The sequence below is a fragment of the Gymnoscopelus microlampas genome (genome assembly GCF_963454915.1).
Source record: "Gymnoscopelus microlampas genome assembly, chromosome: 6".
NCBI classification, from domain to species: Eukaryota; Metazoa; Chordata; class Actinopteri; order Myctophiformes; family Myctophidae; genus Gymnoscopelus; species Gymnoscopelus microlampas.
In genome coordinates, this window is record NC_139943.1 from 55,740,815 (window position 1) to 55,754,486 (window position 13,672).

At 39.6% G+C, this 13,672-nt stretch overlaps 1 protein-coding gene and 1 long non-coding RNA gene across 2 annotated transcripts; both read left to right on the forward strand.

Annotated features, from left to right (window-relative positions):
• The first annotated feature begins 807 nt into the window (after positions 1–807).
• Positions 808–8,034, forward strand: LOC311047514 (sialoadhesin-like). Its single transcript, XM_084060258.1, has 10 exons — positions 808–863; positions 2,163–2,198; positions 5,833–6,138; positions 6,321–6,548; positions 6,649–6,894; positions 7,141–7,245; positions 7,352–7,367; positions 7,472–7,569; positions 7,813–7,857; positions 8,006–8,034. The coding sequence occupies exons 1-10, from the start codon at positions 833–835 to the stop codon at positions 8,023–8,025; spliced, it is 1,131 nt and encodes a 376-aa protein (XP_083916384.1). The 5' UTR covers positions 808–832; the 3' UTR covers positions 8,026–8,034.
• A 1,106-nt stretch (positions 8,035–9,140) lies between these two features.
• Positions 9,141–10,729, forward strand: LOC311047566. The gene is made up of 3 exons (XR_014601016.1): positions 9,141–9,241; positions 9,777–9,824; positions 10,613–10,729. It is a non-coding gene; the product is annotated as an uncharacterized lncRNA (long non-coding RNA).
• The last annotated feature ends 2,943 nt before the right edge of the window (positions 10,730–13,672 follow it).

The window sequence follows — 13,672 nt, forward strand, 5'->3', positions numbered from 1 at the left end:
AGAACACACCACTGCCTAGCTTCTCAGTCTGGCAGTTTGAGCCAGATTGTTGAACGTCACCTGTTTCCTAGGCACGTCATTTCTTGGATAGTGCTCAACGAATAGTAGGAATTAAGGGAAGTGACTTGAATTTTACATTGGAAGGCTCTGGTCCGATAGTGTACAGACTATCAATAGTGAATATGACGTCATATCAAAACTTGACTACTGTAACTCACTCACTCCTTACTGGCCTCCCGGCATGTGCACTTAAATGCATATCCAGAATGCCGTTTAATGTAGCTTATTACATTGTTGACACTCATAATGCTGTTTAATGTAGCTTATTGGTCTGTTTTCACTCATAATGTTATTTACTGTCTTTAATAACCTATGTATTAAACAATAATCCTAACATGCATATACTGTAGGAATGGACAAACAAAACCCGACATGTTGGTGTTTTTTATGTATTTATTTCTACTTCTAAACCCTGCATACTAAGATAATATTTATTTAGACCTGTAATGAATGAGATCATAATCTGTATCTATGCTTCTCTTCAAAAAAGAGGAAGACCACATGAAAAAAAGAATTCACATAGGCCTACGCAAAGCAACCACAATGCTGAGCTCATGGACAGCTCTCTCTCTCTCTCTCTCTCTCTCTCTCTCTCTCTCTCTCTCTCCCTCCCTCCCTCCTCTCTCTCTCTCTCTCTCTCTCTCTCTCTCCCTCCCTCCCTCTCTCTCTCTCTCTCCCTCTCTCTCTCTCTCTCTCTCTCTCTCTGTGTCTCATCAGTATAGTTATTAGTTCAGTATGAACAGGAGCAAGAAGTCGTTCATCACAGGAGAAGATGGCTCATATCTTGCTCTGTGTTCTCCTCTGTGAGTATATTACTATTATTACTAGCACTTCTATTGATATAGTATTTCATCCATTACTTCAATGAAGGAATTGTATCAACTCAACTTAGGAAGCTTATTTGAGATTTAACTCATGAAGACCGGGACATTTTAAGCTTTAGCTATATTTTAACCACTAACCATTATTTTATTCTTTGGCTATTCAAAAATAGCAGATATACAAGCTCATAGCGTGTCACTTTGTGCTGCGCTATGAGCTGCTATTTTTGAAAAATCTTGCCGCAAATCTTTGAATATAATATTTTTCAAAGCAAACATTTTTTACGCAAATCTTTGCTTCTGAGGGTCCCTGGAACAAGATATTTTGAGATGGGGGTCCAAATACATATAATTGTGGGGGTCCTTGACATGAAAAAGTTTGAGCACCACCGATATAGCAACATACATTTTTCAACGTATTCAATTGTTAGGGATTTTTTAGAATCAGTATTCTCTAGGCGTAGACCAATGTTCTCACCTTGCTGTAGTTTTAACAATGTTTTAATTTACTATTATCAAAACAACCAACATAACAAACCAAGGTGAGCCAACAGTGATGATGCAACTACAGTACAGACGGCCTTTCTTTCTATCCTTCCGTCTTTCTTTCTTTCTTTCTTTTTCATTTATTTATTTAATTCACAATTGATGATTAGCTACCTTCAATGCTCAAAACATTTGTTGGATATCAACATATATCAAAGTTTTTTTCTCCACATTCTTGTGCAGCATTAGATAACATTGTTATTGCCACTGTACTTATGAAAGGTTGTCATTTTCCTCAAACCACGTAACTTTCCTCTTCTACCCCGGATTTGAACCTGGGCTCCTGCGTAAGTGCTGACATTTTGACAATTGAGCTAATAGAGCCTTCCTGCTTGCTCAGGGGATAAATTGAATCTTGACCCTTAGGTCCAAATTTGTGTCAAACCAGAAACAGGATCGTCTCAAAGGTCAGGATCTAAACGTCTCAATAGAAGAGCAGGGAGACAACATACAACCACCCCATTTGTATGCTTGGTTGCATTGTATTGTATTATTCTTGTATTGTATTGTATTATACTCTACCATACAGATTGGACAACATTTTTTATTTATTCATATATTTTTTTTTACATAGTTCCACTTTAATACAACATGAGCAGAATGGTTAATTTACTGTTCGTTGTTATTTGTTTATATTGAACTTAAGTCATCTGTGTTGGTGTTGTGTTTGTTATGAAAAGTAAAAAATAAGATATTTATGCTCAGCTTGATATTGTCTCATCAAATGTGTTTCAGTGCCGAGTAACTTCCTCTCCTATGGACACAGTCAAGGTGAATATTAATTTAATATGTATTCTCTGTATTCACTCTGTCAACATCATATCTGTCATATACTCTACTTTCTGCAGAGTACACGATGGTAATAACGTACATCGTTTATCATTATGTATTAAGTCTCATTTTGTTCCGCTTGCATAAAGTAGAGTGGTCTTTGGCTGCCACCTTGTGGCTTTAATATGCACATTCATAATGTTTGTCCAGCTAATACATGTGTGTATGTCTAGTTCACTGCAACCTGTTGTGTATTATGTATCCGGAAGTCTACAAGTAAAGATGTGTGTTGAAGTCATCTTTCCTTTCTGATTAATGATCAGTATGTCACTATATTACACATCTACTCTGTATGGTTGTTAAAGTGAATTAGTAATAGTGACAGACAAGGCTGTAGCATTGTTGTTGTTGTTGTTTTTATCTGCCTTTTAGATTATGAGCTATGCCGTGTGATTTATTTTAAAATGTATTTTAGCCTAAGGGTGGCACTATAAGGCATGGTGTCACTAAAATAGTCTTTCAGGGAAAATTAGATTTCATGGAATTTATCAATTACATTTTGGTCTAATGCTGCGTTCACACTGCCAGCTACAGAGATACAGGCTACCATTCATTTTCAATGGAAGACAGATAGTGACGTGCACAGACATTTTGAGGGGCAGGTGCTCAAGTGAAAAAGAAAGGGCATCTTGTGTGGCACGTGGAAACGCAGACTGCCTAGTAGTGTGAGATGTATTACAGGCACAGCTTGTACGTCGTAATTGCATATGTATTTATTTCAATAGCCATATGCTGTCTGATGTTTAATCATATTCAACAGGTTGTTTTCTGCTAAATTACTGTAACAATTCAATACAACATAAATAAGTAGGCTACAACTATTCTTAATGTACCTGTACAGAAGATTGAAATACCACCTTGAACTGAGCATTATTCACTGTCAGTCAGTGGACTCATCAAAGTCACAGCTAAAATGCACTGTGTATGTTTTAAGATTCTGCCTCATACAATTCAGCAAATCTTTATTATGAGGACACTCCTGCATGTAGGTAAGGTTTCTTATAGGCTGATCATTGTCATCCTTTAATGTTTTTCTTCTCATTCAGATTATTCAGTGAGGCTGGTCGGTGATTCACTCTCCTGTTCAGGCAGAGTGGAGGTGTACTACAGTGGTATCTGGGGGACGGTGTGTGATGATGATTGGGATCTGGATGATGCCCAGGTTGTGTGTAGACAGTTAGGCAGATGTGGAACAGCTGTGTCAGCACCAGGGAACGCCCACTTCGGACAGGGTGTTGGAAACATCTGGTTGGATGATGTCAGGTGTTCAGGCAGTGAGTCACAGCTTTCACAGTGCAGCCATGGGGGGATTGGAAAACACAACTGTGGACACAGTGAAGATGCTGGTGTTGTTTGTACAGGTAAATATGAATTTTATCGCAATATGTGTGTTGTCATCCTATCCTATATTAAAATGTACTAAAGGGAGGACGGGCCGGCGGCCTGGCCAGCCGGCGGGCGGACCTCATGACGTCACACTCATGTTACCATGACTCAATGCAGCTACCCCCAATGTTGAGCTCATAGTACTAGATAGCACAATCCCTTAGATTAATCAGCACTTGGTATTGGGGTAGGGGTAAACACTTCACTGGTCTTCAGGTGGGCACCCTCCTTCATTGGTGTTTTGTTGATAGGCCCACGACACCTCCGCAGGGCTCAACGGCAACACCTGGCGTCCCTGGTTTTTATCATCATCATTATCATCATCATTAGCCAGTATTTAAATTCTACTGGCTGCTGGAATCAGAGAGTCAATGTGTCTTTTTGTTTGGCTTCAGTTCAAATGTGGTCACTCCACCAGAGCTACATTCCTCTTGGCATAATAGGATGAATGCATATTGTTCAGTACATTGCCGACTTTTCATTCACGTTGGGAATCCAGGCTCCTACTGTTGCTAAAACTGCTGCAAAAACATTAAAAGTAGGCTACTGGTTCTAACCACTAGCACACTGGTCAAAACTAAAGCGAAAGTAAAAGTGGGCACTCTGAACTCTCAATGACCTGGTCACGGAGATGACGGCCCATTGAGGCATAATACAAGTGTAGGACTACACAGAGAAGCAGTCTCATAAACATAAACTCATAACGAGATGAGTCTTTTCAACTCTTTTGAGTTTGCGGGCGGCTCGGGAAGGGGAGATGTGTGTGTGTGGGCTGCTGTAGCGCCCCTCTGTAGACCCAAACCCCTTTGCGTGCTGCGCTGCACGTTCACGTTGAGAGGGAAGGGAGGGGCACGGCATGGGAGTGCCACGGGCACATGTAGGGAGATGTCTGCCAAAATTACAACGCACATTTTGGGCATTGTTAATATATTAGAAGCTTTTAATCCAGAATTGATCGATGTCACCATGGACCACATACTGTAAGGCCTACAGTGTAGGCTACACTGTAAAAAACAAAACAAAACAAACAAACACTGTAAATTAAAAAAACGTTCAAAAGGGCACTTGCTTGTCCAGAGGACAAAACGGCAGGTGCTCTAGCACCACCTAGAGTCTATCTATGCACGTCCCTGAAGACAGATACAAAGTGATGCCTGATGTTTGCAGTGGTGGGAAGTAACTAATTACATTTACTCAAGTACTGTGCTTAAGTACACTTTTGAGATAGTTTTACTTTACTTGAGTATTTCCAATGTTCAATACTTTTACTTCAAATATTATACTTTTACTCCACTACAATTACGGTTTTGAAAACTTTAGTTACTTTGTAGATTTGAATTATTATTACAAAACATACATTAACTATTTCAGCCCTATTTAAACTTGCTATTTGAGAATAGCCGATCTACAAGCTCACAACGCATTGCATAACGACGCGTTGTGAGCTTGTAGTTCTGCTATTTTCAAAATATTTTAGATACATTTTATACATATGATACCTTGTGAAACGGGACATTCTGCATAATGAGTACTTTTACTTTTGGTATTTGAAGTATATCTTGATGCCAATACTTTTGTACTTTTAATCAAGTACATTTTGATTACCGGACTTTTACTTGTAACAGAGTATTTCTACTTCACAGTATTGATACGTTTAAGGAAACTACTTGTTCTACCACTGGATGTGTGTAGTTGAGCTGGCTGCAACTACAATGCTACAATATGTATTTAATCATTTGCACTCACCTTCCCTTTTCATACAGTTTGTGTTTATAATGGGAGTAAAAGTAATTATGTCCGTCAGCCTGTGTTGTGTTCTTTTTAACCCTAGGCTTAATATTTTCCTTCATATTTTTCTGGACCAGACACACATCCGTGCAGACATCAACGAGCATGTTGATCCACACTTCAACAGCGACTCAGTGTCAGATATGCTGAGTCACTTTGTACCTTTGTATCTTTAGTAGCAGCCTGTGTGAACGCAGCATAAGGGTGGTGTTACAGGAAAGGTCATTAGGTCACCAAAATCAATAGGGTTCATCTTAATCTAGAGAGAATGAATGACATGGCAGTGCGGTCATTATAGTTTGAGATCAGGAATTGCAAGAAATATAAATATCATACAGTAAGTGAAACCAGTACAATAAACAATGTTTTTTTTAATGCATATGAATGTGTTTACCAACAGACACACCTCAAGCTGTTCTCAGTGTGTCTCCTCCATGGTTGAGTCCTGGAGCCTCAGTGACTCTGAGCTGTGAGGTCGTTAAAGAATCATCTGCAGACTGGAGGTTCTACTGGTACAGAGCTGTTCCTAAACCACCACTCAACTCCTACACTTATGAGCTCTTACCTGGTAGCCTCCATGGAACTGTAGAAGGTTCCTACATCATTCATGATCCTACAGGCACAGGAGGATATGTGTGTAGAGCTGGGAGAGGAGACCCAGTTTATTACACTTCGATCAGTAAACCTCAGTTTGTGTGGTCTGGCGGTGAGTGATTAATAATCAATAATTCTTAATTTGTCTAGGTTGTTTTCTAATCTAGTCTCACTAAACAGTATGTCTATTTTCTCTCACATTCTTTGATCCTGTTGATCATGTTCCTGCGATTAGTTCACTATGTCATTATAACACTGCACTCGTTTGACCTCAGATCACCTGTTGTGTTTTAGATGTTCATTCTTCAGTTTCTCTCACAGTGAGTTCTAACAGAACTCAACACTTCTTCTCTGAGTTTAAGTCTGGCTTAGTGGGCTGTGAGGGAAACTCTACTGAATTGAGTGTGAAGACAAATGGTTATCAACACATCTATCTGAATCGAGGTGAAAGTGTCACCAGAGTGTACTGGTGTGAGTCTGGACTGGGAGAGTACAGCAATGCTGTCAACATCACAATACATAGTGAGTCCAGTTACTTCGTTCACTACCTAACAATACTGTAGCATTCCATCCACTCATTACAACATGCTGTTTTTTTAAAAACGTGTTAACTGTTTTACAGATAGTCCTGTCATCCTGGTGAGTCCTGTTCACCCTGTGACTGAGGGACATTCTGTCTCTCTTCAATGCAAACAGTACAGAGCAGACTTGTCTCTCTCCAACGTGGACTTTTATAGAAATGAAGAACTGGTCCAAACTAAAACCAATGGAGAGATGATCATACCTGCTGTATCTAAGTCTGATGAGGGATTCTACAAGTGTAACTATTCTGGAGGAGAGTCACCACAGAGCTGGATGGCAGTGAGAGGTACTGTAAACCCATTCATGTTTTACTTTTCTTTGCTGTAATTTAGTGTATGGTAATAATTTGAAAACTAATAATAATCTCAAATACTTGGAGGGAAACATCAATCCAGCTTTGTTTGTAAACGTGTACAAAATAATAGACAGTGGTCCCTCAGGTTTAGAGAAGTAGCTGAGACAAAGTTTTTTTTTAAGCACTGCAGCCTAATACTCCAATACTAATCTATGAATATTTGTATTGTTGTTAAAGTGTCTCAACCTCCAGTGAGTTCTCTGCATGCAGTGGGGTTGATTGTAGGACTTGTTGTTGTGATTCAGCTGACCATCCTTCTGTGTCTATACACAACATCTATAAGTGAGAAATATAACATTAGATGTATTACATATAGATTACAATCACTGAGGAACTCAGGATCAGTGATTTATGTACCACTTACGTATGTACTTTTTTTAAATTACAGCTCCATGTTGTGCCAGGTAAGTACAGTATTAACTCTGTCTATTCATCAACATGATAGCAGTAGATTGCATCTTGTTTTCTATTTAACTCCTGTTAAATGTTGTGTATCTCTAAATTACAGACCGGTTCAGTCTCAGGAAACCAATCAGAGCTCAGCTACAGACCACAGGACCAATCAAAGTGATGCTCCTGATGATGTGCACTGCCCACTGCAACACGGTCAGTCTGCGAACCAATCCTTTTAAGGACACTTCTGACTCCTGGTCTTATTTGAATCTAAATGAATGTATAACTTAAAAAAATACATCTCTTTCATTGATTAAACAATGAATGTCCTTTTTAGAAGTTCATTTAAGTCTGTTTCATTTTTTTGTCTTTGTTTTTTTTTGTTGTAATTATCAGAATAATTAACTGAAGTGGAACTATGTTTGTATTAACTTATGCTTATTCGTTTACTTTTAGGCGACACAAACGTCTACGGGGTAATCAGCCACCATGATGTAAATGGTACAGTATTTTTTACTTTTTAAAGATCTAATACAATGATTTCAATCTCACTTCATACATATATTTTAAACATTGTTATAGAAAATACTTTATTACATTGTATATGTTTTTGGTTCAAATATGTTATCTTATTGCTTTTAATTTACAGATCCAGGTTATGTCAGGTAAGTACAGTATTAATCTCTGTCTATTCAACATGACAGCAGTACATTCCGTCTTATTTTTCTTATTTTCTGTTTTATTTCTAATAAATCTATTTTAATTACAGACCAATTCAATCTCAGGAAACCAATGAGGGCTCAGCTGCAGACCACAGGACCAATCAAAGTGATGCTCCTGATGATGTGTACTGCCCACTGCAACACGGTCAGTCTGTGAACCAATCATTTTACATGGTCTTATTTGAATCTAAATGAATGTATAATCCAGGTATTTATTTTTTCACACAGAATTTTTGGGTGAATAAATAGTTACTATATCGATTTTAAATCATTGAATCGAATCGTATCGTTCTAAACTAACCTGTCCTGTATCGTTCATGTATCGTATCGACTAAATCACTGAATCGAAACATATCGTATCGTTCTAAATGAACCTGTATCGTTCATGTATCGTATCGACAACCAAGTATCGTGATACGTATCGAATCGTTGTTAAAACGTACCGTTACACCCCTAATGTATAACGTTAAATTAAAAATACATCTCTTTTCATTGAATAGACAATGGATGTACTTTTTGGAAGTTAATTAATGTCTGTCTGACTTTTTTGTGTTAGTTTTTCCTAATTATCATAATAATTAACCAAAGTTGACCAAAGTGAAACCATGTTTGTATTAACAAGAATAAGCACCAGTGCATATTTGTTTACTTTATAGGTGATACACACATCTATGGGGTAATCAGCCACCATGATGACTATGAGCTTGGTACAGTAAAATTATAAAGATTTTTTTTCTCTATTTGTTTTTTTTATTGTGGAATGTTATTATTGGTATTTCTGAAAGTCTTGTCTTTTGTGTGGATCACAGGAGTCTTATACAGTGATGACTAATGAGGATCCACAATAAACAATAAACAAAACAGTTCATGTTCAGAAGTATTATTTGATTTGTTAGATTGTTATTTATGGTACAACTTATTGTTTTTAATTCACAGATCCAGATTATGTCAGGTAAGTAGTCTACAATGTTGATATCTCTGTCTATTCATCAACATGACAGCAGTAGATTCATTCCATCTTGATTTACCCTTCATTTCTATTAAACATTTATCTTCTAATTACAGACCCGTTCAGTATCAGGGAACCAATCAGCACTCTGCTGCAGACCAGACGACCAATCAAAGTGGTGCTTCTGATGATGTGTACTGCCCACTGCAGCACGGTCAGTCTTGTATAATAAGTAATGAATATAATACGTTTCATTTTAAATTAAGAATAAATCTTCATCCATTCAACAATAAATATTTTTTTGGTAGCATATTAAAGTCAGTCAATCTGTATTTTCACCAAATTAGCATAATAATAAAACTGAAACATGTATGAAGTAAACAAAAATAAGTACCATATCAGAGCATGTGAGCGGAGCGGAGCGGGTGGAAATGCCGCTCGGCGCTCCAGGGGGCGTGGTGTTGCTCACGTTGATTTGCGCACCTCCAGCTCCATGCTCCGCTCAAACCGGGCCGCTCAACAGTAAAAAAAAAAAAAGAAAAGAAAAAAAAGTAGAAATTTGAATGAAATCTTGATCAAGGACGTGCGCTGTGCACTGCTGGATGTCTGTGTGTCTGAGTCCGTGCAACCGGGCATGCTCAAACATTCGGTGCGCGGCCCCCGCCGGCTCCACGCTCAAATCAAAATCGCGTTGCTCCGCTCCGCTCACATGCTCTGCACCATATTAATGATTATTTGTTTCACTTTAGGTGACACAAGTGTCTATGGAGTAATCCACTCCGATGACTATGACAATGGTACAGTACATACGTTTTAAATATTGTAATCTACTTTAATTGAAACTAATTTAATTTGGTTATTGTCTCCGCCAGGCCGAAAGACATGGCGAGAGAGTATGTTTTACCCCCTGTCCGTCCGTCCGTCCGTCCGTGTGACCGTGTGTGTGTCCGTGTGTGTGTGTGTGTCCGTCCGTCTGTGAACAGCTAATTGAGGCATTTTGTTGCAAAAATGTGTTTTGCTAAATTACACCTGCTGGTGGCGCTATAACAGGCCAATGTGAAAAGGGTGGCATTTCTTCCTTGGCCTAGTGGGAATGTGCGTGCACATTTTCACGGAAATCACACGCTGCGTTCATGATTTGAGACATTTTGTTCAAAACGGACCAATCCTGCCAACTTTGGAAGCCAACCTTAGCCAATGGATGGAATATGAAATATCGGACAGATCCGTCTTGATCACATGACTATAGAGATACTGTGTACCGATTTGCGTGATGTGTAGATGAAATCTGTAGGAGTAATATCCAAAAAATGTGTTTTGCACAAATCGGCCTCCTGGTGGCGCTATAACGGGCCCATGTGAAACATTTTGGGCAGAGGTTCTGCTGTGGCATCCAGGGAGTGTGTGTGTGTGCAGTTTCACAGCGACCGGGCCAACGGTGGCGGAGATTAGCTGGTAACAGAAGGACGGACGGACGGACGGACGGCAAAACATACTCACTCGCCATGCCTTTCGGCCTGGCGGAGACAATAACAGGTTACATATTATACTCTATGTTTACTGTGACTTTGTCTCATCTCTTTAGATACAGCTGTGTAGGACAACCCAACATCACACATGTGGATAAAGTGGATAAAATGGATCTTCACCAATATATTCAGGGTTTATATATTCTCTCTCTCTCTCTCTCTCTCTCTCTCTCTCTCTCTCTCTCTCTCTCTCTTTCTCTCTCTCTCTCTCTCTCTTATAACTTCAATATGTACAGATGATTTTATTAACCTATATTAAGGAAGATTCTCTTTAAAATAATTATGCATCAAGTATGTTATTGTACAGTTGATATTAAACTCTTGTTTGTCCATATTTGACCTGCTGTCTCAAAGCCATTCATCTCAAACCAATAATGTCATGTTTTGCTCATCCTAGTGTTTCTTCATTATTCAAGTGTTTTAGCCTGGGACCAGACGAATCTGCGAGTGCAAAAAAAAAATTGCACTCTGCGATTTGGGTCTGGCACCGCTCCATAGAGAATCCATTTCCTGCTCCAGAAAACGTGTGTAACCAATCAGGGCCCAGTATTCGAATATGGGAGACTGTAATTGGAAGTTGGTTGTAGGTCTAACCAATTGCGTCGAGGGCCATTGTTTTGATGCCGCACCTTGGGAAACAAAACGTCCTCATGGAAGCACCAGACTCATATCCACGCAGTGATATAGTCTAGCTACGCCAGGCTACAAGTGTTTATGCTTGTTTTTCAAAAATAATTGACGTCAATAAACTGATTTTTTATTTTTTTTAACTTTTAGAATACATTTAGCTTCTGTTTGTTCACAAAATGTTGTCATACTGTATGAATGATCTTTGAATGTGAACAAGGTGTCAGCTCTCTGTTTGTGCTTTCAGTTTAATTAAAACAAGTTTGTTTTCACACTGATGTTGTGCAAACTCCTTCCACATCTCTTATGCCACCAGGAACAGTGTTGTTTATTTAACATTATTTTAACAGTCTACAGTATACCATATAACTCATCTTTTACAGTAATTGATTTGATTGTTGCCATTATAACTGCCCTGTAATTTCCTTCTGGCTACCCCATTGACCTTTTGGTATCACTACACCCATTTATTTTAATTGATAATAAAATATAATAATAAAGAAATACATCACATGGATGCAACTGGGACGCATCATCAGTGTTGTAACCTGGGGTCATATGGTGTTTCGGGTCTCGCAACATACAACATACACCCTCGCCCAGGTGACCCAGCCAGGGTTGATCAAGCCCCGACTTACGTCCCAGTAGCACCCACGGTCAGTCCTATAGGGAAAGACTGGGCCACTCAGTCCGCTTCTCCGGAAGTACTCTGCCGGGACTCGGGGAGGCTTTGGCACGTGGCGGGACTAGGCACTGTGGGTGGCCTCCTGGCCGGGCTCCTCCTTCGTCTCACCAGGTCCAGGACCTGAGCGCTGCGCCAGATCAGGTGCACCGCCCCGATCCAAACATTTCCTTCTGGCGTGATGGTTCCTTGGGCCGATACCACTAGATTGGGCTGTCTAATGGTATTAGCTCCGCTTGCGGTACGCTGGAATGGAATGGCCCTCCTAAAGGCCTCACCGCGGGTTTGTTGGGCTTCTTCCTCACGGAAGACACAGCATGGGCCGCTAACCCATACTGCTCCCGGGATGCCGTCTACATTCCGGCTGTCAACAGTCTCTCTTGTGGTCACCAAACTATTCCTGGTTGTCACGTAGTCTATAAATTCCTATGAGCCACTATAAATAGAATAACTAATAAAGAAATACATCACATGGATGCAACTGGGACGCATCATCAGTGTTGTAGCCTGGGGTCATATGGTGTTTCGGGTCTCGCAACATACAACATACACCCTCGCCCAGGTGACCCAGCCAGGGTTGATCAAGCCCCGACTTACGTCCCAGTAGCACCCACGGTCAGTCCTATAGGGAAAGACTGGGCCACTCAGTCCACTTCTCCGGAAGTACTCTGCCGGGACTCGGGGAGGCTCTGGCACGTGGAGGGACTAGGCACTGTGGGTTGTCTCCTGGCCGGGTTCCTCCTAATAATAATAATAATATTAATAATAATAATAAGGGTAATAATAATAATAATAATAATAATAATAATAATAATGATACTAATAATAATAATAGAAAGACGTGAAAAACAAGCCCAAAGTCGCTTATAATAAGCAGACATGGCAACATAGACAGAGCGCTCGCTGCGCAGCAGTTCTCTCTCTCGCTTTCTCTCTGCTACACTATAAAGATGCTTTGCACAATGCTTAGATGAAATACAGCATTTAGAGGTTAGATTTACGGGAACAACACAGTTATTTTATAATTATTTCATTATCAGTATTGGACTAATGAAGTCCCTTGGCCAGGCTGACAGTGAAATGCAAATCATCCATTAACTTGAACAATGATGGTCTGCGGGCCAGTGCTGCAGGGGGTCTCGAGGTGTCAACGGCTCTTGCCTGGGGGAGAGAGGGGTGAGTACGATCAAAAATAGCCGAAATATAACGTCTGGGATGGTATATATGGGGCTAATTTCATATTTATAATACATTTCAGATGAAAAAAAAACAGAGATGATTTGAATCAAATAGTTAGGAATAGTCATGAAAGGGGAACTTCTTCGGAGCTTCATGAGAGAAGATAATCCACTTTAAATTCTCAAAATCGGCCAGATTGACGGGTTAGTCACGCGAGTGTTAAACAGGGAGCAGATGGAAACGGAAGTGTTGGATTGACGTTATTTCTGTATCCGGGTGTGTTACAATGAAATGTATCACTACAGGAGATGAAAAACGGTGAGATCTTTATAAAATCAACGCTTTTAAAAATTACGTTTTTTATGGCACGTCAGTGACAGTGAATGATGACTTTCAACAGGTCACAAAATATATATATATATTCATTAAGATCGCAAGTCCAATTGTTTGTAAACACAAAGGCTATTTCAATCAGAAACACTCTCGTCTTAGTAGATAAAGAACCATTTATTGCCACAAATGGAATACAGTTAAGCTTGGCGTTAAAGCTCCGCTCTTGGGAGAATATTCACTGAATTTTGTCGAAGCAGCCTGCTAAGCATATATTCAGAGAATGCTTAAGCAAATC

Coding starts and splice junctions, on each gene's coding strand:
- LOC311047514 (XM_084060258.1), top strand. CDS start 833: ATGGCTCATATCTTGCTCTGTGTTCTCCTCT. Junction 6,139..6,320: donor TCAGTTTGTGTGGTCTGGCG/GTGAGTGATTAA, acceptor GTTGTGTTTTAG/ATGTTCATTCTTCAGTTTCT. Junction 7,570..7,812: donor GCACTGCCCACTGCAACACG/GTCAGTCTGCGA, acceptor GTTTACTTTTAG/GCGACACAAACGTCTACGGG.